Raw genomic sequence first — 21,783 nt, forward strand, 5'->3', positions numbered from 1 at the left:
CCAGAAAACCAGTGGTTCCTTTCCTTTGGCTGTTTTGATATTTCTTCCTGTTCCTACTGCTGATGCTACAGAGAAAGTGGATTTCTGCTGGTGCTGGTGGCCTCTCTCTAGGACTGGAGCAAAGAAGGACTCTTGGCTGTGAGATTTCTTTGGCCCCCTGTTGTCTTTGCCCCTACAAATAATCCCTCTCTAACTTTAATTACTCTTTTAATTAGTTAGTTTAGGATAGTTTTAGAAAGTTCAGGGTTTTAATATCTGTGGTGGGGTTAGAGGTAAGGTAGTCCCTGATTCCCTTCCCTTCCCTCCCTTCCTCCTTTTAGCCAAACTTTTATTATATTTTATTATATATATATACATAGAAATATATATACAAGAATATACATATACATATAATATATATTATAATATATATATAATAAATATATATAATAAATAAAAAATATAATAAAATATATATACAATAATATACATACAATATATATACAAGAAATATATATATACATATACATTTCTTGTTTAACTCTTCCTTTTAGCCCTCCCAGAACATTGCCCCTTTCTCATGGAATTTGGGCCTCTCTTCATGCTTCCTCATCAAACACTCACCTTATGCTTCAAAGACAAGTCAGAGGATACCTGGGTTCTCCTCTTCCCTCCTCAAGGGGCTCATTGTCATACTCTTTACTTAAGAAAACTGGCTCAATGCTCACCTCATACATTTATCCCATTCCTAGTCCGAAAAAGGCAGCAGGGGGAAATTGATATAAAGTTGGTCTTGAAACCAGGAAGACCTCGATTCCTATCTTGCCTCTCACATTTACTGACTGTGAGACCCTGGGCAAGTCACAGCCTCTCAGTGACCTGGGCTAGAAGTGTCCAGCATGCTCCCAGATAGCCAAGGAGCCAAACCAGACTCAAATGTAAAGGGGAAACATTTAGCAAAATAAATAAATATTCAGTAGTTACTATGTAGTTTTCTAAATCAAAATGTGCCTGTGGAGATCCTTATGGACTGTTTTGTGCTCCCCCACCCACTCCTCCCTTTCTATTTGAGGCTGACACTTCTGCTTTTGGTAACTCTCTAAGCTGCAGGTCCTTGAACCTTTTTGTGTGTGTCTTGGGAAACCTATGGGACCCTTCTCAGAATCAGGTTTTACACACATGTTTATGTATGTATATGTATGTATCTCTGTGTATATAAACATACATACCTCTTCTCAGAATATATGTATATATTTATATGTTAACATATGTATGTTTAGAAATATGAATACTTTTATATTTACATAGACATCAATCTTCCATTTTAAATTTTAAAATACTTATCTAAATTTTAAGTTTTTAAATACATAAGATTTTAAGTTTAAATACATAAGATTTAAATACATAAGATTTAAAAATACATAAATTTTAAGTTTTTAAATACATAAGATTAAAACATATATTACTTAACAGGAAACCAATTATTCTGGAATATAGTTATCCAAGTTTTTTTTTAGAAGTTCATGGACTCCAACTGAAGAATTTCTGCTCTAATTCCTGCATTTTCTTGCCTGATTTTTTCCTATATTAATGAAATCCCAGGCTCAGTTCCTATGATCCTGTAACCCTCACCTATCTCTAAAATAAATGGTCTCTAGATGGATCTGTTTTTCCTTTCTTAACTCTTCTTTCTGACTCTGTCCTCCTCTTTCCTGAGACATCCCCCTAACTTCTGCCCATTGGATGGTTCTTGGCTCCTCTCTTCAAGTATCCTAGATATTATAATATTCCATTTTGATATAATTATATTTCTCATTTCAACTCAATTCATCAAGCATTTGTTGTGAATGCCTAATGTGTGCTAGGCATTGTGCAGGGTGCTTATAATATCTTCTATATGGCTTAGCGATATACATTTATAATCCACAGATATTCAATCTTTTTTATAAGCCCAGATTCATATTTTAGCAGAAATAGCTCATCTCTGGGGTCCTGGACCCCATTCTGCTGTAACCACCACAAGTCCAATTCCATTTTTAGACAATGTGCCATTTTATGACATAGTTATGGGTCTCTCAAGGTTCATTATTCATTTTTCTCCAGTAATGGAGAAACAGTAGACAGAAGACTGTAAGCTCCTCTGCTATTTTTCCTCTGCAGTACCTGGAACACAGTAGACAACTAAATGTTTGCTTAATTGTTGAATGAAGGGGCATGACCTAGAGGAAAGTGAGGAAGGAGTATAAGTAAGCCAAAGTAAAATAGTAGAGGATAGTCGGACTTGGAAATCAGAGGAATCATTCACACATGAGACATCTCCTGTGAAATCATTGATACAACAACAACATGGCTGGTAAGACCAGCCAAAGGAAGGAAGGTTCGTGTGTACTCTGGCAGGAGTAACAGAGGGCCTCTTCTGTGTTGTTTTGGTGTTTCTGAAAAAGGTGGCAATCTTAGCTATGACAAATGATGAAAGTTTGATAGCTCTTTATTGAGAGTCAATGGATAAATAATAATAATAAAAACAACTACTGGATATGTTATTGTGAAGATTCATTTGGTCTACAGGTTGGACTAGATGGTAGCCAAGGGTCCTTCCCAACATTCAAATTCTGTGACTCTCTGTTTCTGCGATAATTATAATAGCCTCAGACACTTACTAGCTATATAAATCCTGGCAAGTCACTTCATCTCTTTGCCTCAATTTACTCATCTTTAAAATAGGTATTAGGAACAGCTAAGAGATATAGTGGACAAAGTGCTAGACCTGGAGTCAGGAATATCCAAGTCTAAATCTGACTTTAGACACTTCTTATCTGTATGACCTTGGGCAAGTCACTTTGCCCTGTTTGCCTTAGTTTCATCATCTGCAAAATGAGCTGGAGGAGGAATGGTAAACCACTCCAGTGTCTTTGCCAAGAAAACCCCAAATAGAGTCTTCAAGAATTGGACACAACCAAAAATGAATAAATTAAAATAGGGATAATAAAAATAGCATCTACCTCTCAGGGTTGTTGTGAAGATCAAATGACATAATAGTTGTGAAGTGCTTAGCACAGTGCCTGCCATGTGGTAGGAACTATATAAATGTTTGCTGCTATTATTATTATTATTATTATTATATAGAGTTTTAAGGTCTGCCAAACATTGCATCTGCTATTTATCTACTATAATCAATAAACATACTTAATAGCTACTATTCTCTAATTCGTTGCATTGAGTGGGCTACACAGACAAACAAGAAACCATCCCTGTTTTCAAAGGACTTACAATCTAGTATGTGATATAAGACATGTTGGTTAACTTGCATACAAATTGATGATGAACAATGATGAAAGCATGAGAAATAGAAATAAAGTGTTGGGAGGAGACAGAGGAGGAAATGGTCATTTTTGGCTAGGGAGCATTTTTGACTAGGCTTTGTGGAAAATGTGATTTATGAGATAGACCTTGAGGAGTGGGTAGGATTCCAACCTGCAGAGATGGTTACAGGAAATAGTGCACTCTAATGATAATGATGGTGATGGCAGTGTGGTGATAATGATGATGGTGGGGGTAAAAATGATAGCGATTATGGTGATGATGATAATAATGATGATGGTGGTGAGATGGTGGTGGTGGTGATGACAGTAATGGTGGTGGTGATGATGATGGTGGTAGTGATGAAAATAATGGTGATTATGGTGATGATGATAATAATAATGATGGTGGTGAGATTGTGGTGGTGATGACAGTAATGATGGTGGTGATGATAGTAATAATGGTGGTGGTGATAATAATGATTGTGGTGATGATGATGGTGGTGGTAATGGTGGTAATGATGATATATATATATATATATATATATACATATATATGTATGATGTGTGTACACTTAGTGTAAGAATTAAATTTTAATCATTCAACTAAAATATATGAAGATTATAAATAACATGGTAGTCGCCAATTCAAAGTATTATTGCTCAAAGTCAAAATGACTTAAAGAGGTGGAAAGAGTGAAAGCAGAGAAATACAAAAGGATAGAGAAGACATTAGCCTATCTAACTAAATATTGCTCTGGTGCTTGACTCAGCCAGGACTTGTTGATCTTCAACTGGAATTAAACTCTTTCCAGAAAACAGAAAGGGAAAGTCGGCTATCCACTGACCCAAGTTCCCTCCAAGAGGCAGGTCAAGACAATGACTGGAGCTGCCGATCTTCTTTCTTGAGTCGACCTTCTTGAAGTTGACTTAATTCTTGAAGTTCAACTCCTTCTTGAAGTCTTCCCTAGTCCCAGAAACTCAGGGCCTTTTTATAGTGGCTTCTTGTCTCTTTCCCTCTTCACAAGGGCCAATCATAGCTTTCAAATTGCCTAGCACTTCCCTTTGTGGGAACCACTCCTCACCTTCTGGAGAGGTGAATACTCATCAAAAGAGTTCACAGATTCCTGGCTGATTGAAGTGTGAATTCTCATTTCCTGGATGAATGAGTTGAAAGGGTAGAGAGCTCCTCCACCTAGTATGAAGTAGGGTGTTCAAGCTTTTGTTGATTCAATTCAAAATTCAATTCAAAAGTAGACAAAGGAGAGTTAATTCTGTCACAATCTAGAGAGGTACTAAGTAGGGGTACTTAAGTTATTGTTAACCAAGTATTAACTCAAAATAGACAAATGGAATAAAGGATTCCATTTCACAAGTGTAAACTCAGAATATACAAAGAGAACAAAGAATTTCTTTTTCACAATAGATATGTATTACAGTGATGGTGATGGTGGTGATGATTATGGTGGTGGTGGTGATGGAGAGGGCAATAACTGTTAGTATTTATATAGCAATTGAAGGTTTGCAAATCACTTTATAAATATTATCTCACCTGATTCTTACAATGACCCTAGTAAGTAGGTATTATCATTATCTCCATTTTATAGAGGAGGAAACTAGGGCAAACAGTTTAAGTGACTTGCCTAGGGTCACACAGTAAGTATCTGAGGTAGGATTTGAACTCAACTCTTCCTGACTCCAAATCCGGAGCTTTTTTCATTGCTAAATGTTATAATTAGACATAGTCAGGAAAGAGAAAAATGTATTTAGGAACACTGGAAGCTCTGAAGTTTTTTTATTATCAGTCATTCTAACAAATATTTAAGAATCCCTCATGTGTTGGGCTCTGTACTAAGTATAGGGATTAAAAGGCAAAACTATTGTTATTTTTTTCATTTGATATGTACAAAAGGTAACTAGCAAAACAAACTCACCCTTACCTTAGTAACTGATCTTCCAGGCCAGATTTGGTCACAGTGAAATTAATGATAGTAACTTTAATGCATACCTGGAGAAAAACATATGGGATAGAAAAAAGATTTATTTCATAAAGAATGATCAAAGAAGGTTTTAGTTGTGGCTCATCATTAAAGCCAACAGTTAAGAGGCAAAAAAGTCACCTTAAATCCCACATTTCCATTAGTGGGTCCATTGTCACCATAAAACTCAATATTTTCAAATGTAACTAAAGCCAACCAGAGTAACTAACCACACACTGTAAAAGTACAAGAAAACTAATGGGTTAACAATACATATGTTACTTTCCCCCATTACACTTACAAATAAATTACATGAAATTTATTGGAAGGAAAAAAGACAGTTTAGAGGAAACATTATATATATACATATATGTGTGTATATATATATATATATACATATGTATATATGTATATATATATATATATATATATATATATATATATATATATAGCCTTGATCTTAAGGTTTGTAAAATTAGGAATTGTCATATGTGTTCAAGTTTTTATTTTTGGTTCTTCAAATGATTATTGCTTATTTCAAACTCAAGTGAGTCATGCAAAAGTTGAGATATCTCTAGCACTTAGCATAGTTCCTGACATAGAGTAGTAGACACTTAATAAATGGTGACTGATTGTACCAGAGGGTTGCCAAATATAGCAATAACAGTTAACATTTACAAAGCATTTCAAGTTTGCAAAGTCCTTTGCATATATGAACTTTCAGTCATCATGTTAACCTGATGAATTAGATGCTTTTATTATTATTCCCATTTAAAATATAAGGAAATGGAGGCACTATGAGGTTAAGTGATTTGGCTAGGATCACACAGCTAGTTTGTGTCTCGGGCTTTAGCAGCAAGTTTTCCTCATTCTACATCTAGTTGACTGTCCATGAGGGAAAAGGGCTTCTGAGATAGGTAAAAAGACAGTCATGGGATAAATGGATATTATTCATTCAGCAGTAGAGAATGCTAGGGACTGACTAAAACCCGAGGGTCTATACTAAATAAGCTATGCTAATTACTAATCCTCTCAGATATATAAGTTTACTGTCTCCTTAGATCTCTTTAAGCTTTAAATCGGTTTGGTTATTCACTCTCTGCCCACTGCCAGCCCTATTGGGCCTAGTTAGGCTTTAGGCCTAAGCAGGCCCCAAAATGGCTTGGCCCTCTCATCAGGCAGATGAAGGAAAAACAGTCTCTCTCTCTTTTCTGTTGATTTTCCCCACAAACTTATTCCAGAAACTCTAACTTGTTTTCCTCCTTCACCTGCCACTGGGTTTTTTTCAGTGTTCCAGGGAACAGAAACATCAGCCTTCTCCTAAGGAAAAAAACCTCTAGGAGGCCACTGGCAGTTGGAAAACCTCAACTGACTCAGGCTGCCCAGAATTCTCACAGGTCCCCTTCCTAAGATTCTGTCTGGCCTTAAGGAAACATTACCCACTATTCTTTACCCTGTCCTTGGCTGCTAAGATCCCAATTACATCAAATGGTCCTCATTAGCCCTATGGCTTAATTAATTCTAATATTTCCCCCCTTAATATCCATTTGAAAGACTTGTCTTTTCAAATGGATCTTAGTAAACCATGCTATCTTAATCTATACCTTTTGATTGATTATAGCAATGTGTTCTTATATGTTATGTAAATTAATGCATTGTTCTTGCAATAATGTCTTTAGCCATTCCATTGCTCTTCTGTTGTAGTTCTTGTCATCTTGATCATTGTCTACTCATCATTGATTAACCTATTCACCTGCAGACATTTTCAAATGATGTTCAATTCTTCACTTGCTTTCACCTTCTTGACATGTGCACAGTGAATCCAAGATGTCTTCTCCTCAACTTTTATAGCAGTGGTTGCTGTTAATAAAATTTTATAAGGACCTTCCCAAGCTGGTTGTGTAGCATTTATTCTGTTAAAGTTTTTGATATATGATATATGGATATATGGATTATGATATATGGAATCACCTGGGTGTATGTTGTGTAATGTGAAATCAATTGGTCCTGTTTACACTAATGCCCCCATTTCTTGTAATGGTAAACTGAACAAGATGAACAGATCTTTGAAACAATGCTGGTAATACCAGGTGCAACCCATATTTTCTTCACTGTATCTATTATTACCTGTGTACCAAAGTGACCTTTTGCATGTATGGCTTGGCAGATTTGATTATAAAATGTCCTGGGGAGAATAGGCTTTCCTACTGAGGCAATCCACACACCATTGTGTTGGTGGGCTTTAAAATTTTGTTTTCACTTCTGTACCTCATTCTCTTTGTATGCTTTTTCTAAATCTGTTTCACTAATTACAGAGAGGTTTAATATGAGTTCAGGACATTGTTCTGCAGCAAATTTAGCTGTGACATCCACTCTATGATTTCCTTGTGTGATAAAATCATTATCTTGAGTATGATCTTTGCATTGGACTATAGCAAATTGTTTAGGAAGCTGCAAAGCTTTCACTAGATCATGAATTATTTTTGCATTGGCAATGGTTCTTCTAGCAGATGTTAAGAATCCATGCTGAAGCCATAAAAAACCAATTGTGTTGCATATGCCAAATGCATATTTTGAGTCAGTGTATATTGTTGCAGTCTGATATTTTGAAATAACACAAGTTTGTTTAAATGTAATTAATTCTGCTGCTTGGACACTCACTTTTCTAGGCAATGAAAGTCTCAAATTCAGTCACTACTGCTGCATCAGTGTATCTTGTGCCTTCCCTCATATAGGATGAACCATCAGTAAACAAAATCAAATCAGGGTTGGTTAGGGGTATATCAGAGAGATGTTCTCGAGGTCTTTTTGCTAGCTGACCTACTGTCTCACAGCCATGTAAAGGCTCTCCTTGTGTAGGTAAATCAGGTAACAAAATTGCAGAATTTAAACTATTACATCTTTTAAGTATAATATTGTCATTCCCCAATAAAGTGATCTCATACTTTGTTAGATGCTAGTCTGAAAAGGCTTGAGTTCTGTGTCTTAACATAAACTCTTCAACTTCATGTGGACACATGCCAGTCAAAGGACATCCTAACACAAGGTCAACTGCTTTTGTCACTAACAAGACTGTTGCTGTGCCACCCAGGAGACATGGAGGGACTTCTACCTCAATGGAATCTAGTTGGGCTGAATAATAAGCTATAGGTTGTTGGAGTAGTCTTAAACTTTGGGTGAGGATACTGGTTACTACACCTCTTTGTTTGTGTACATGCAGGCTAAAAAGTTTTTTTTTGTAGTCAGGAATTCTAAGAGCAGTTGCAGATAAAATAGCTTCTTTTAATTTATTGATGGACTCCAAATGTTCTAGTGTTAACTTCAGTGGCTCTTTAACAATATCTCTGGTTAGCTTAGTTAATGGCTTTACAATTTCCCCATATCCTGGAATCCACTGCCTGTGAAATCCTGTGGTACCCAATATTGCTCTGAGTGTTTCTTAGTCTTTGGAGCAATAAGTTTTTGTATATTTGCTATTATTTTCTGTGAAATATATCTGAACCTGGACCCTTCTGATAACACAAATCCTAGATATTCTATCCTGGGTAGACAACATTGGAATTTGGGCTTTTAGATCCTGTGTCCCCTCTAATACAATTCAATCAAAAGATGTTTGCTATTTTTCTGACATCCTTTAGCATTTCATGAAGCCAAAAGCAATTCACCCACAAAATGGATCAGTCTACTCTCTTTAAAATGCATGCTTTCAAGGTCTTATGTTAGTATTTGTGAGAAAATTGCAGGACTTTCTGCGTAACCTTGTGCAAATGACACCATGTGTATTGTGTACCTTTCCATGAAAAAGCAAATGCCTTTTGTGAGTCTTCATGAATGGAAATGGAAAAGAATGCAGAGCATAAATCTGCCATGGTGAAGTATTTTGCATGGCTGCAAACTGATGAGATTAATGTTGCAGGACTTGGGACAATAGCATGTCTTTTAACTACATGGTTATTAATTTCTCTGAGATCTTGTACAAAGTGATATACAACTTTGCCATTGGCATCCAACTTAGGCTTCTTCACAGGCAATATTGGGGTATTGTATTCTCATCTACATAGCACTCTAATCTTCTGTTGTATGAGGGATCCAGTTATTGGTGTTATTCCCTCAATGACCTCTCTATTTAATGGATACTGTGGGATGAATGGGAGTGGACCTTCCTTAGTAACAATTTTAACAGGTACAGTTGATTTTAACAACCCCACATCTGTAGGGGCTCCATAAAGCCTCAGGAATATCTGCAGGAATTTCATAAAAAAGATTTTCTTACTTCTCTGTATATAAGCTGCCTAAAATAGCACTGGGAATAGTTCTAATGATTCCTCTGGTAACTCTAGAGATATATCACCAGTTGGGGTACCCACAATTGTTACCCTTAATTTACATAACAGGTCCCTCTCCACAATATTCATTGGGGAGTTGGGCATCAATAGGACAGTGTTCCATACTCAGGAGATCTAGGGATACCATATGTGGTGGTATAGCTTTTTCACCTCAAAGGGTGTACCTGATATTCCTCCAACCTGCATTGACCCCACAGTATCACATGCTCTATCTGATGATTCCTTTAGCACAGACTTATCTGCTCCAGTATCAAGCATATACTTATAAAGATTCCCCCCACACTTTTAGGGTAACATGAAGTTCAGTGCTATTTCTTGGGGAGTGTACTGGAATCACTGGTGTTAACACTTCAGGATCAGGAAAGTTATACACTTCTCCCTGTCCTTCACTCTGCATTATTTATTTCATTTTTTTGTTTTCCAAAGTCTCAGTTTCTATATATTAATTTGCAACAAATTCAGTTACACTCCCCTCAGAAACTTTCATAATGAAGCATTGCCACCCTGTGCTCCCTTCTGAGAATCATATTTTTGGGTACTGTCACTAGCTACTCTTTCACCATTCTTTATATAGGTTTGCATTGTCTCCATATCTGGAGCTTGGGGGTCATCATTGGAATCTCTCTCAAAGGGAAAAAAGTGCCCACACTCTTTTCTAGTTCTGCCATTTCTTTCTCTAATTGCATTGTATCCTCTTGTTTATCAGTACCATTTTTCTCTGTCTCATATTTTTGTATTATAGACTCCAGGCAATTAACTTTTAAGGTTAATTAATTAAATCATTTACTGTAGTTTCAATTCTTTAAATTGGTTGAAGATGTAGGAGAGTACCATCTTCACCAGTAACAATAACAGTATTACATTCACTAATAATGGAATATAGCTCAAAAAAATTCCAATAATGTAATGGTAAGCAGTCCCACCATGCATTTGGGGAATGCTATTCCCTTAATATAAGAAGGAACAGTCAAGTAAAAGAATTTGGGTATAGCTCCCAAGTATATAGTGTTGTAAAAACACATTGTTTAAATGAAGTCACTGCTTGTAAAAGCAGGCTTCTGGGCTGTGGCTGTGGCTACCTGGCTCTTTAGCACCCTCTAGGATGATAGTGAAGGGAAAAAAATTGCCCTTTTAAAAGTTCTGACTATCTTTTATGCATACTAGCATCATTGCTTCAGGTTCTGTCTGTTTAGCTCACCCAGAATTCCAACAGGCACCCTTCCCAATATTCTGTCTGGTCTTAAAGAAACCTTACCCACTATTCTTTACCTTGTCTCAAGAAGGAGTAAATAGCACCAGTACTGGGGTAGGGGAATGGAAAGGATGTAGGATGAAGGAATGAAACCAAGGTAGAAAGGGGCCCTCCCAGACTGTAGCAGGATCTAAAATGAGCATGAGAATGAGTATCTCTCAGCATTCATATCATAAAAGCCCAACTCCAGCTTGGAGAGCTCCTACCTCAGGGAGATAGTGGGGATTGGGCATCTTGGTTGTCATATAAAACTTAAAGTTTTTGTCATAGTCAATGTCTGAGTCTCCAAGGCGAATGAGCATCCTTCCGCCGCTCACAAAAGTCTGCTTCAAAAGAACTGGCTCCAGGGCAGGGTCCAGGGTTTCCTTCAGCTTTAACAAAGAAAACAGCCATTGAGAATAGCATCAGCTTCTTTAGTATATTCTACATATACTGGATCTAAATATTGGACCTGAAATGTCCCCATTGGGATACCAGATCTCGAACTAGAAGATATCTCAGAGACTTCCTTATCCTGCCTAAAAATTTTATACATGAGTAAACTGAGGCCTAGGGATGTTCCTTCACTTTATTAGCTTCCAAACTTTCCCCTGGTCCTCTTTAGGATGAAGATTTTCAGCCTCAGCTCCATCTGGTGTGGAATAGCTTTAGAACTGGGTCAATCTATCAACAGTAATTTCTAGAATGCCCCCTGATAACCTGATAGGCCTAGAAAATGGCCTTGAGATTTCGTTAGGAGAGGGAACTCTCAGATGAGGGATTTCTTTCTACCTATGCATATTGTTATCTTCTCTCTTACTTAGAGTACTGTCTAGAGCAGAGATGTCAAGGATGAGAACCACCCCACTGTAGCATCTGGCCCACAGCTCTTCTGAGTGAGGCCCAAACCAAATGAAAATGTAATTGGGAAATATTTAACAAAATAAAAACATACAGTAAGGCATAGAAAATATGTCAATAGTCAATAGTCAATATGGGGTCCTTATTTATGAATTAGTGATCTCCATTTCTATTTGAGTTTGACTCCATTGGTCTAAAGCCTTGAAGATTTAGCTAGGATATGTGTGTATATATATAGATACACACACACATACACATATATATATATATATATATATATATACATAAATATAAATAAATAAATATATATATATTAACATATAGCCAGTTTACGGCAGAGATGGGACATGAACTTGGGAACCTTCTTGACTTTAAGATAAGCTCTCTCTATATTCTGTCATAGTGTCTCACTTACAAAGATGGACAAAAGAATCAAGAAGCTCTCTCTCTTCCTTTGCCATTTTTAAAAAAAACTCTTGCTTTCTGCCTTAGAATTGTTACTAAGACAGAAAATAAAGGTTATTAAAAATTAGTTTGGCTGATTTGAGACTGGAATGGATGAGTTCTTTCAGCACTAGAGATAGAAGGGATGTAGGCAGCCCAGGTAGTGCTTTGTAAATTATAGGTAATTAATAACTACTTGGTGAAAGAATGAATGAAAGTAGGAAACCAGAATTAGTATTTTATGATAAAGGAAATGGAGACAAACCTCTTCTAGCAACACTGGCAACCCAAGTCTAATGGAGTTTTCAAGTGTGCGCAGGAATCCAGTGTCTGTTAGCTTAATTATCTTTAATCCATTTTGAGATTCTTTGTTTCTTATCCAACGATTTGCCTGTGTGGGAAAGTACAGGAAATCAATGCAATTTATGCTGTACAATAGTAATAAAATGACATTTATATGACTCTTTTATTTTTTTATTTTCTTAAATTTATTTAATTAATTTAGAATATTTTCCCATGGTTACATGATTCATATTCTTTCCCTCCCCTCCTTTCTCCTCCCTCCTGGAGCCAAAGAGCAATTCCACTGGGTTTTACATTTACCATTGTTCAAAATCTAGTTCCATATCGTTACTATTTGTAATAGAATGATTGTTTAAAGTCAGCATCCCCAATCATGTCCCCATTGAAACATGCATGTTTTTCTTCTGTGTTTCTGCTCCCACAGTTTTTTCTTTGGATGTGGATAATGTTCTTTCTCATAAGTCAATATGGCTCTTTTAGAATTTGCAAAACACCTTCTATATACCATTTCCTTTGATCAGGTAGTCAAAAAGTTATGATTCTTTGACCAAAATGGGTGTCCTGCACAAAAGGGGTGTCCCCGCTTTTTTAAACCCTCACATTTTGTCTTGCACAGTGAATTCAAATGTGAGTTTTGCACAAAAAGACGCACCCCCTTCCTGTTTTTACATCTTTGCCTTCCATCCTAGAATCCATACTAAGTATTGGTTTGAAGGCAGAAGAGTGGGAAGGGCTAGGAAACTGGGATTAAGTGACTTGCCCAGAGTCAGAAAGCTAGCGAGTGTCTGAGGCTACATTTGTACCCAGGACCTCCTGCCTCAGGCCTGACTCTATCCATTAAATCACCTAGTGCCCCATGTCCACTCTTAAAATTTTTTTAATTAATTCTTTTTATATTCCCTTACTTCCAAATGCCACCCTAGCTTTCCTTACTTTTTTTTTAAAAGATTCATTTCAAAACCCATCTTCTGGGGATGGTCTTCCCTGCCCTGCTGGCCCAGTCTTTTCCTTCTGAATCACCTCCCATTTATCCCACATAGATGATTGGAATGGATTTAGTTATTTGCTTGCTGTTTCTCCTATTAGAATATGAGCTTCCTCCGAGTAGGTTGTGTTTTTGTCTTTTTCTGTATCCTCAAAATAAAGGTTTGCAAACTGACTGAAATAGTGACAATTTGGTCTGTAGACCTAAATAGCTGAAGAGACCTGTGGTGGATATCTACTCCAACTTGAGAAGAAGAGTAGGGAGGAAAGGAGGAATACACATTCAGTAGTGCCTACTGAAAACTACTAAACAACAACAACAAATATGGCGGGCACTGTGCTAAGTACAGGAATCTCTTCCATATCTCACTATCCTCATCATGGCTTTGCTGTATCATGGGTTGGAATAAGAAATTAAATAGGAATTTGGGGGGAGTTTTATGGAAGTTGCAGACATCACAGAAAAGGTTTAGAAACTCAGAAATGCAGGAAATATATGTATAGTTTTACATGGACCTACTGTAAAAAATAGACTCGAATACAGGACTACAATCCCCACGAGCCTTTGCTCCACTTCCCCAGAATGCCTTGTAATCTCACCTGGGCCGAGATTGAGAGGATATTTAAGCTGATTCAAAGTCGCTCTCCGTCTCTTGGACTTCCGTTTTGGGGCAAGCATGGTTTTTTTTTTCATAATGTAGGTGAGGTTGTGTCTAGGCCACTCTATGGCCTGGACACGTGTCTCTTATCCTGTATTTTCTTTAATCCTTAATCTTCAATAAGCCTCTAAAAATATAATACTCCTTGCATAGAGAAACTAATTTCTACCTGCCTCAGTCTCCCTGTCTCCCCTAAATTTTAATCTTTACAGTTGGCGACCTAATGGGGAAAAAAACTCTCAATCTTTTGATTTCTTTTCTGATCTTTAGTTCAACTTTTAATATCTAGTGCCTAGAAAAAAATTTTTTTTGAGCCATATCTCTCTGGCCAAGGTTTTCTACCCTTGCAAAGCTGCTACAGGCTCCGGACCTAGTGCCCAGCCCACCTGGCTCGGCCCGTCGCTTCTTGCCTGCAGCCTGCAGCCCTGATTGTCCTCACCTGGTACCTGGTCCCGGCCTTTCCCACCCCGCAGCCGCTCCAGCTTCTGCTCCTGGCCTCTCATCGGCCTGCTGCCTGCCTATTTCTGCGCCCCAAACCCACAAACACGACCCCAGTTGGCTCATCACCCAGATCTTTGGAGCAGATCGCTCAGGACTCATTGTGACCAGCTGATAACAGTATTGGCCACGTGGGTGGAGGGGAGAGACAAGAGGGAAAGGCAAAGGGTAATTTTCCCTTAGGCTAAGCCTCCATGTGGATGGGGGTATTGGCCACAGGGGTATCAGAGCAAGGGAGAGAGAAAAGGGAGAGGAGAAGAAACAGATTTTTCAAACAGAAACTTAAAAAGCAATGGGCTGTTTAAAAGGATTTTTGACTGTTCTGGTAATTTCATTGATTCTACCTGAGTGCCAGAAGAAACATTCAGCCCAAAGATTCAACTTTGAATTTGCAAATGGGTGGCTCAGGGAACTGAGAGCATGGTCCTGGGTTAAAATCTGGCCTCAGATGCTTCCCAGCTGTGGGGCCCTGAGCATAATGCTCAAACCCCATTGCCTAGCCTTTACTACTCTACCTTCGGACAATAGATATTTAAATGGATAATTAAAAACAAACAAACAAACAAAAACCACCCAAGGAACTTTGAAGAGACTAAAGGCTATACTTTGAGGCATTTCAGACTCCAATGGTTTATAAAAATCTCTGTATTCTATTGCATTGTTTGTTTAAGGTTTAACTTTGTGATTTTAAGTTCATATATCACTGGATTCAATATTATTCTGCTTGAACTGAAGGTTGATTGAATTTATTTTGAATGTACTGAGTTTTGAAATTCTGTTGTTTTTCCCCTATAACTATTGAACAAATATTATTGTGAATAAGCCCATATATGAAAAAACAGCTTTTTTCTATTTTGCTGAGGATAGATGGACTTCAGAACTAGTTATAATTGTATTAACAACCTTTGGAATTTAATGTGCTAAATACCTCAAATGATTTGATTTTAAGGGTTTTTTAAATATGATTTTTGGAATTTTTTAAACAATCTGGTTATTTTTGCTTGCCTCTACCACGAGGTAAGGCCCATTAGCTGAAGTGAAATACATTTTATAAACCCCAACCTTCCCACATGTGAATGGAAGTTGGGCAGTTAATCTCAGGGCATTTGTATCCCTATAAGCCTCCAAAAAAGGAGCACCCCTTTATTTGTACTCTTCAGCTCACTACTTCACTTCTACCAGAATGATATATAGATTTCTTGATTATGTTCTTAACCCAAGATGAGTTTTACTTTGTTTAAAAATATGTTTATTACCAAGGTTGAAGGATTGCTGTTTGTAAAAATTGTGACAAATGTCCATCAATTCATAGGCTTTAAAAATGTCATACAGCAACTTATGTGAAATATGAAAGTGTGTTTGTTTGCTATTGTAATTAATTGGGCTATTGAGAATTTTGGGGATTTTTATATCTACATATTTGTACTACTGTATTTTTAAAGATGAAAAAATTGTTAACCTTGTTCAAGTCATTTGCCTTCTACTCACAGTGATCATGGCCAGATATTAAGAGGAAATGGATCTCAGTTTTGGTGAGAAAGCCTTGCATTTTATATTTTCTTAGCTGACACAGAGTGTCAATGTTTATAAGCTATATTTTTGAATTTTTTAAAGCTCTTTTATTATTATATTTGCCAGAGCATGCCCAAAAACCTTGTGACTATAAAAACAATGCCACTAATTATTTAAAAATTATGGGACTTTGCTTAATGATTCTGTCTGATTCCAGGACAAGATATACACACAAGAGCCATTGCACAGAGCCAAAGAAAAGCCAATCCAGGATGGATTGATGCACTTCTAGGCCAATACAAAGGTCTTGAACCTAGTGTGAAGACTCGAGGTTACTATGTTTAACATGTGTTAAGACATAGGCTTTCCTTGTGTCCACACTCACTCTGAAGATACTCACAGACAAACCTTGGCTCCTATAATCTGGTCCCCTTTTCTGCCTTTCATAGTGTGGTACCTTTCTGTAGTCCTGGCTACTGACTGGGTAAATGCATCATTGCTTAGATCATTTTAATTGGGCCCTGATAGAAGGACCTGTTATAGATTTATTTTTCTTTTTACTTGGAATTTTTACACATAAGACTTTGATAGTCTATATTTTCATCCAGAAATTTTTTCTTTTCTTTTGGATTTTTCTGGTATCTTTTTAATATCTCTTGCCAATTGATTCCTATACCTCAGCCATGCATCCCTAAGTGATCCCGGTTTTTTAATCACCCTCTTAACGGGGGAATGTAAAAAAAATCATTATTTAAATTGCAAAGTTTAAATTCCTTTTGAGAAGAAGTTTAGGTAAAGAAGATGCTACCTCTCTGAATCCAGAACTGAACTGTTGGAGAAGCCACCATGAAGAAGCCTCCAGACCACAAGTTGCACAAAATTGAACTTTGGGTGTGGTTGATTAAATATTTATTTGTATGTATACTTTCATGCCAAAGGGGACTGCCCCCTAACGGGCTTTTTGTCAATGCATTGAGCAATTATTGGTTTATTTCTTTTGTTTCTCTTATCCTCAAATTATTGTAATCTTTAAATTGATTATGTTTTCATGATCCTTTGGAAAAAAATTAATTTTTTTCAAACGATCAAATGCGAGAATATAAAAAATAGACTCGAATACAGGACTACAATCCCCACAAGCCTTTGCTCCACTTCCCCAGAATGCCTTGTAATCTCACCTAGGCCGAGATTGAGAAGGTATTTAAGCTAATTCAAAGTTGCTCTCGGTCTCTTGGACTTCCATTTTGGGGCAGGCATGGTTTTTTTTTTTCATAATGTAGGTGAGGTTGTTTTCTAGGCCACTCTATGGCCTGGACACGTGTCTCTTGTATTTTCTTTAATCCTTAATCTTCAATAAACCTCTAAAAAATATAATACTCCTTGCAGAGAGAAACTAATTTCTACCTGCCTCAGTCTCCTCATCTCCCCTAAATTTTAATCTTTACACTACATATAGCCTAGGACCAAATGCTTAACCCAAATTTTACAATAAGTTATTGTAAATACTCCATAAAAGAAAAAAAAGAAAAAAATCTGATACAAATAGAAGGCCAAAAAATTTGATTTGATTTGCATTTCTCTAATTATGAGAAATTTAGAATACTTTTTCATGTGCTTATTGATAGTTTTGATTTCTTTATCTGAAAACTGCCTATTCATGTCCCTTGTCCATTTATCAATTGGGGAATGGCTTGATTTTTTTTTGTATAATTGACTTAGTTCTATAGGAATATAGTTAGGGATAGTCTGTTTTTTAGGGTTAGTTAAAATAAGAGAATTTTGAGATAAGCCCTGGGAAAGGATTATGGGTAGGAAAGGAATTGTGGGAGTCTGAACTGAAAATAACTAAAACCTACTTCCATCTTGGATTTCCTCTGGAAGTAGGAAGTGGTTTGGAAGTAGGTTTTTGACCCTCTGCTTGAATTTCCATCAAGCTGAAGGAGGGGGTTTTGCTCTAAGAGATTCTCCCTGGATAGTCAAGATTTCACAGAGAAGTCTTTGACTTCTAAGTAGAGAATTTATTTGGAGGAAACCAATTTCCCTGAGTCCAGAGATAATCTGCCCATGGTCCATCTGCCCAAATTTCCTCTTGGGTTAAGGTAATCCAAAGCTTTTGTGAATCTTGAAATTTCTCAGACTTGTGAATGTTAAAAAATTCCCCATTGGGGAATTCTCCATTGGAACAATTCCCTACTGGGAACATTCCCCATTTGGACAGTGAGAACTCTACTTAGATCAGAAATGGGAAGACCTCTACTCCACCCTTACTTAGGACTGCTTTAGGAGAGAGAACTCCTTGCTGAACAATAAGAAATGCTTACACCCATACTTAAGCCATGCCTATTTTTAGAATTAACACAATAGGGTGCTAAGTACCTATAAAGGTCAGGCAACTTGTGAATTTACAAGGAGCAAAGAGGTGAACACTTATTCAGAAGTTTTTTCTGGTTCAAACTTACTAAAAGGATTAGTCAACTCAGCTGTGTTTTTTTCTGGTTCAAACTTACTAAAGGGATTAGTCGACTCAGCTGTGAATTCAGAATGGGCTGTCCTTTGGAAAATGTCTACAGTGATTGGTAGATGGAAGAACTTAGGGGAGGTGACATAGGAGAAAACCCACATATAAGAAAAAGGGATCTCTTGAAATATCTCTGGAGAGACAGGCTCTAAGGAGGGTCTCTTGAGAAAGAATCTCTTGGAGAAAATCTCTAAGGAGGTCTCTCAAGGGAGGCTCACTCTGACTGGAATTCCCTCTGGGGAGACTCTGTCCCCCATAATCCTTGCTTGAACATATCTTATGGTGAGTAATAACTGACTGATTGATCTTTTCTTTTAGGACTTGGGCCTGGGTTGGCCAGGGCTACCCTGGGCCGGTCTATCCTTTTCTCATTTATTTCCTTTCTCTCTCTCTCTTTCTTTGATTCCTCATTGTATTATTAATTAAATTCTCTATAAAACCCAGTTGACTTGGGTATATTTTCATAATTGGGAATATTTCCCTGGCGACCACCTTATATTTGATTTAAAACAAGACACTGTAGTGAAAACATATTTTCCACGGTCACAAATTTACTCACCTACTCTTATATCTACAACAATTTATATCTTCCACTATTTTACTCACTACAGTTTACAACCTCAACCATTTTAATTATTACAGTTTATGGCATCCACTCTTTTAAATGCCGCACTTTCCATCTATAACTTTGCATTACTTAGTGCAGCAGCCAAACCCAGGCTATTTCTTTTTCTTTATTAATCATTAGTGGGAAGACTAGGATCAGTCAGATAGCTTGGGGAAAGGGTTTTAGGTAGGACAGGGAGCTGTAGGCAGGGCCCAGAGAAGAAACAGAAGGCTCCTCTTAAGCAGGGGACTTAGAAGTTGGGTGGTGGTAGTTTGAAGAGTGCTATAATCCTATCTATCAGTTTTCCTTTTTTCCTTTATTAAAATAAACTTTGTTTCCATAAGCCAAGGCTTAACTGACCCTGGGGAGTTCCTAGGTGGATCGTAACATCTAGAATCCCCCTAAGGCAGTTCTGATTACAGTTCCTTAAAAATTTGAGAAATTAGACCTTTGTCAGAGATTTTTGTTATAAAGATTTTTCCCCCAATTTGTTGCTTCCCTTCTAATTTTGGTTGTAACCATATTCTTTTAAACAAATAGCAGATGTTTAAAATAATGCTTTACCAAAGTCTCAAAGAGCCACCATTTAATTTAGAATTTTTTTTTAGAATTTAGAATTTAATTTAGAATATTTTACCTGATCTTGGGGGTCAATCATCAAAGGCCATCGTCTTCCTCGAGTCACCAGAATACCATTTTCAGTTGATACCAGATCACGTGGTAAGCCATCAGTGTTCCACTGTCGTATCTCATAAGGATCTCCCAGAATATTTATTAGGCTGAAATCATCACTTATTGGGATCTCCAGTTGTACACATTGCTCAATCCAGCAATCTATCAGCTATCAAAGAGGGAGAGCTTAATTTAATTTAATATAATTACATGTAATAATAATTTTTTACATACTTTTTTCTGAAATTGTACTACCCAAGTTATCTCCCTCCCTCCCCTCTATCCTCTTCCCTGAAATGGCAGAGGAGAACTTATTAAGAAAGGGTGTTCCCAAAGGACAACAGAGAGAATGGCAACTTGAGAGAAAAAGAAATCCCACTAACTGATGATAGCAAAGCATCATAAAAAGTACTCTGAACATGGAAATGAGAAAAACTGAGTTCTAATTCTAGTTCTCCTGGTTGTTGTTGTACAACTTTGGTCAAGTTATTGTTTCAATCATGTCCAACTTTTTGTGACTGTATTTGGGGTTTTCTTGGCTATTTCCTTCTCAAGCTCATTTTATAGATGAGGAAACTGAGGCCATTTGGGTTAAGTGTGTTGTCCAGGATCACCCCGCTAATAAGTGTCTGAGGCTGTATTTGAACTCATGAAGATTCAGGCACTTATTATATTGTGTGTATCTCAGAAAGTTATATATGGTGCACACTTAATGTCTTAACCATGCTATATAGATGAGATGCTGCTTAATCATAATAATAATTCATATTCATATCATTTATAAAATCCATTTATATGGAGACCCTGTGAAATCAGAATTTCCCTTTTAGATAGAATAATGCCCAGGACTGTTGATCACACTCTTCATGCTTAAGTTTTTGAGACAGCACTTTCTTCTGGTTCTCCTCCTACTTCTCTGACACCCCCTTCTGTCTCCTTTGCTGGATCCTCCTCCATATCACACCTTTTAAACATAATTGTCTTTCAGGGTTCTGTCCTGGGTCCCCTCCTCTTCTCCCCCTGTATTACTTCCCTTGGTGATGTCATCAGCTCCCATGTATTCAATTACCATCTCTGTTTTGGGTTTTCAAGTCTACCTTTCCTATCCTAAACTCTCTACTGACAGCCAGTCTCATGTCTCCAACTGCCTTTCTGACATTTCCAAATGGAGATCCAATAGACATCTTAAACTCAGGATGTCCAAAACAGAACTCTAACCCCTCCCTGTGGCTTACCCTTCCTATAACTGTAGAGGGAAACACCACATGCCTAGTTTCTCAGGCTCCCCATCTAGGAGGCATTCTGGATTCCTCCCTTTCACCCCCATAAGCAAGTGCTGCCAAGGCTTGTTGATTTTACTCCTGTAATATCTCTTGAATCATCTCCTTTCTCTTCTCTGATGCTGACCCCATTCCAGAGCAATTCCTCACCATGTCACACCTGGATTATCTGAATAGCCTGCTAAGTCTAATCTCTCCCCACTCCAGCCCATTTTCCATTCAGTCACTAAAATGACTTCCCTAGAATACCAGTCAAACCATGTCATCTCCCTACTCCATAAACCCTAGTGGCTCCCTATTGCCTCCAGAATTAAACACAAAATGCTCTGTTTGGCATTTAAAGCCTTTTATCACCTGCCCACTCCTACCTTTTCAGTCTTCTTGTTCCTTACTCTCTAATATCTCTTTAGCCTAGTCAAGCTGGTTCTTTGCTCCCAAGAATGGAGGAAGGTGAGGGGAACATTTGAAATTTCACCAAGAAATGGCTGAGGCTGGGACATTGCTGGGGGGAATGATCCTCTGCTTTCTGACTTGAGGATTATACCTCTTTCTAGGTGTTGGAGGGTTCCCAGGTGATCACAGGAGATCTGGCAGACCCTACCTAGTGAGGC

The 21,783-nt window shown here is 37.4% G+C and overlaps 1 protein-coding gene across 2 annotated transcripts in view; it reads right to left on the reverse strand.

The window, feature by feature from the left end:
* Positions 1 to 21,783, reverse strand: part of DNAH6 (dynein axonemal heavy chain 6) — a 224,010-nt gene that overhangs the window by 69,826 nt on the left and 132,401 nt on the right. For both annotated transcript variants that reach the window (XM_001380022.5, XM_016428162.2), the window contains exons 55-58: positions 19,858 to 20,061; positions 12,405 to 12,530; positions 11,062 to 11,226; positions 5,219 to 5,286 (exon numbers count right to left, since the gene is read on the reverse strand). In XM_001380022.5, coding sequence (XP_001380059.3) covers positions 5,219 to 5,286; positions 11,062 to 11,226; positions 12,405 to 12,530; positions 19,858 to 20,061 — 563 coding nt within the window. The remainder of the gene's footprint in view (positions 1 to 5,218; positions 5,287 to 11,061; positions 11,227 to 12,404; positions 12,531 to 19,857; positions 20,062 to 21,783) is intronic.

The sequence above is a fragment of the Monodelphis domestica genome, chromosome 1 (assembly GCF_027887165.1).
Source record: "Monodelphis domestica isolate mMonDom1 chromosome 1, mMonDom1.pri, whole genome shotgun sequence".
Taxonomy (NCBI): Eukaryota; Metazoa; Chordata; class Mammalia; order Didelphimorphia; family Didelphidae; genus Monodelphis; species Monodelphis domestica.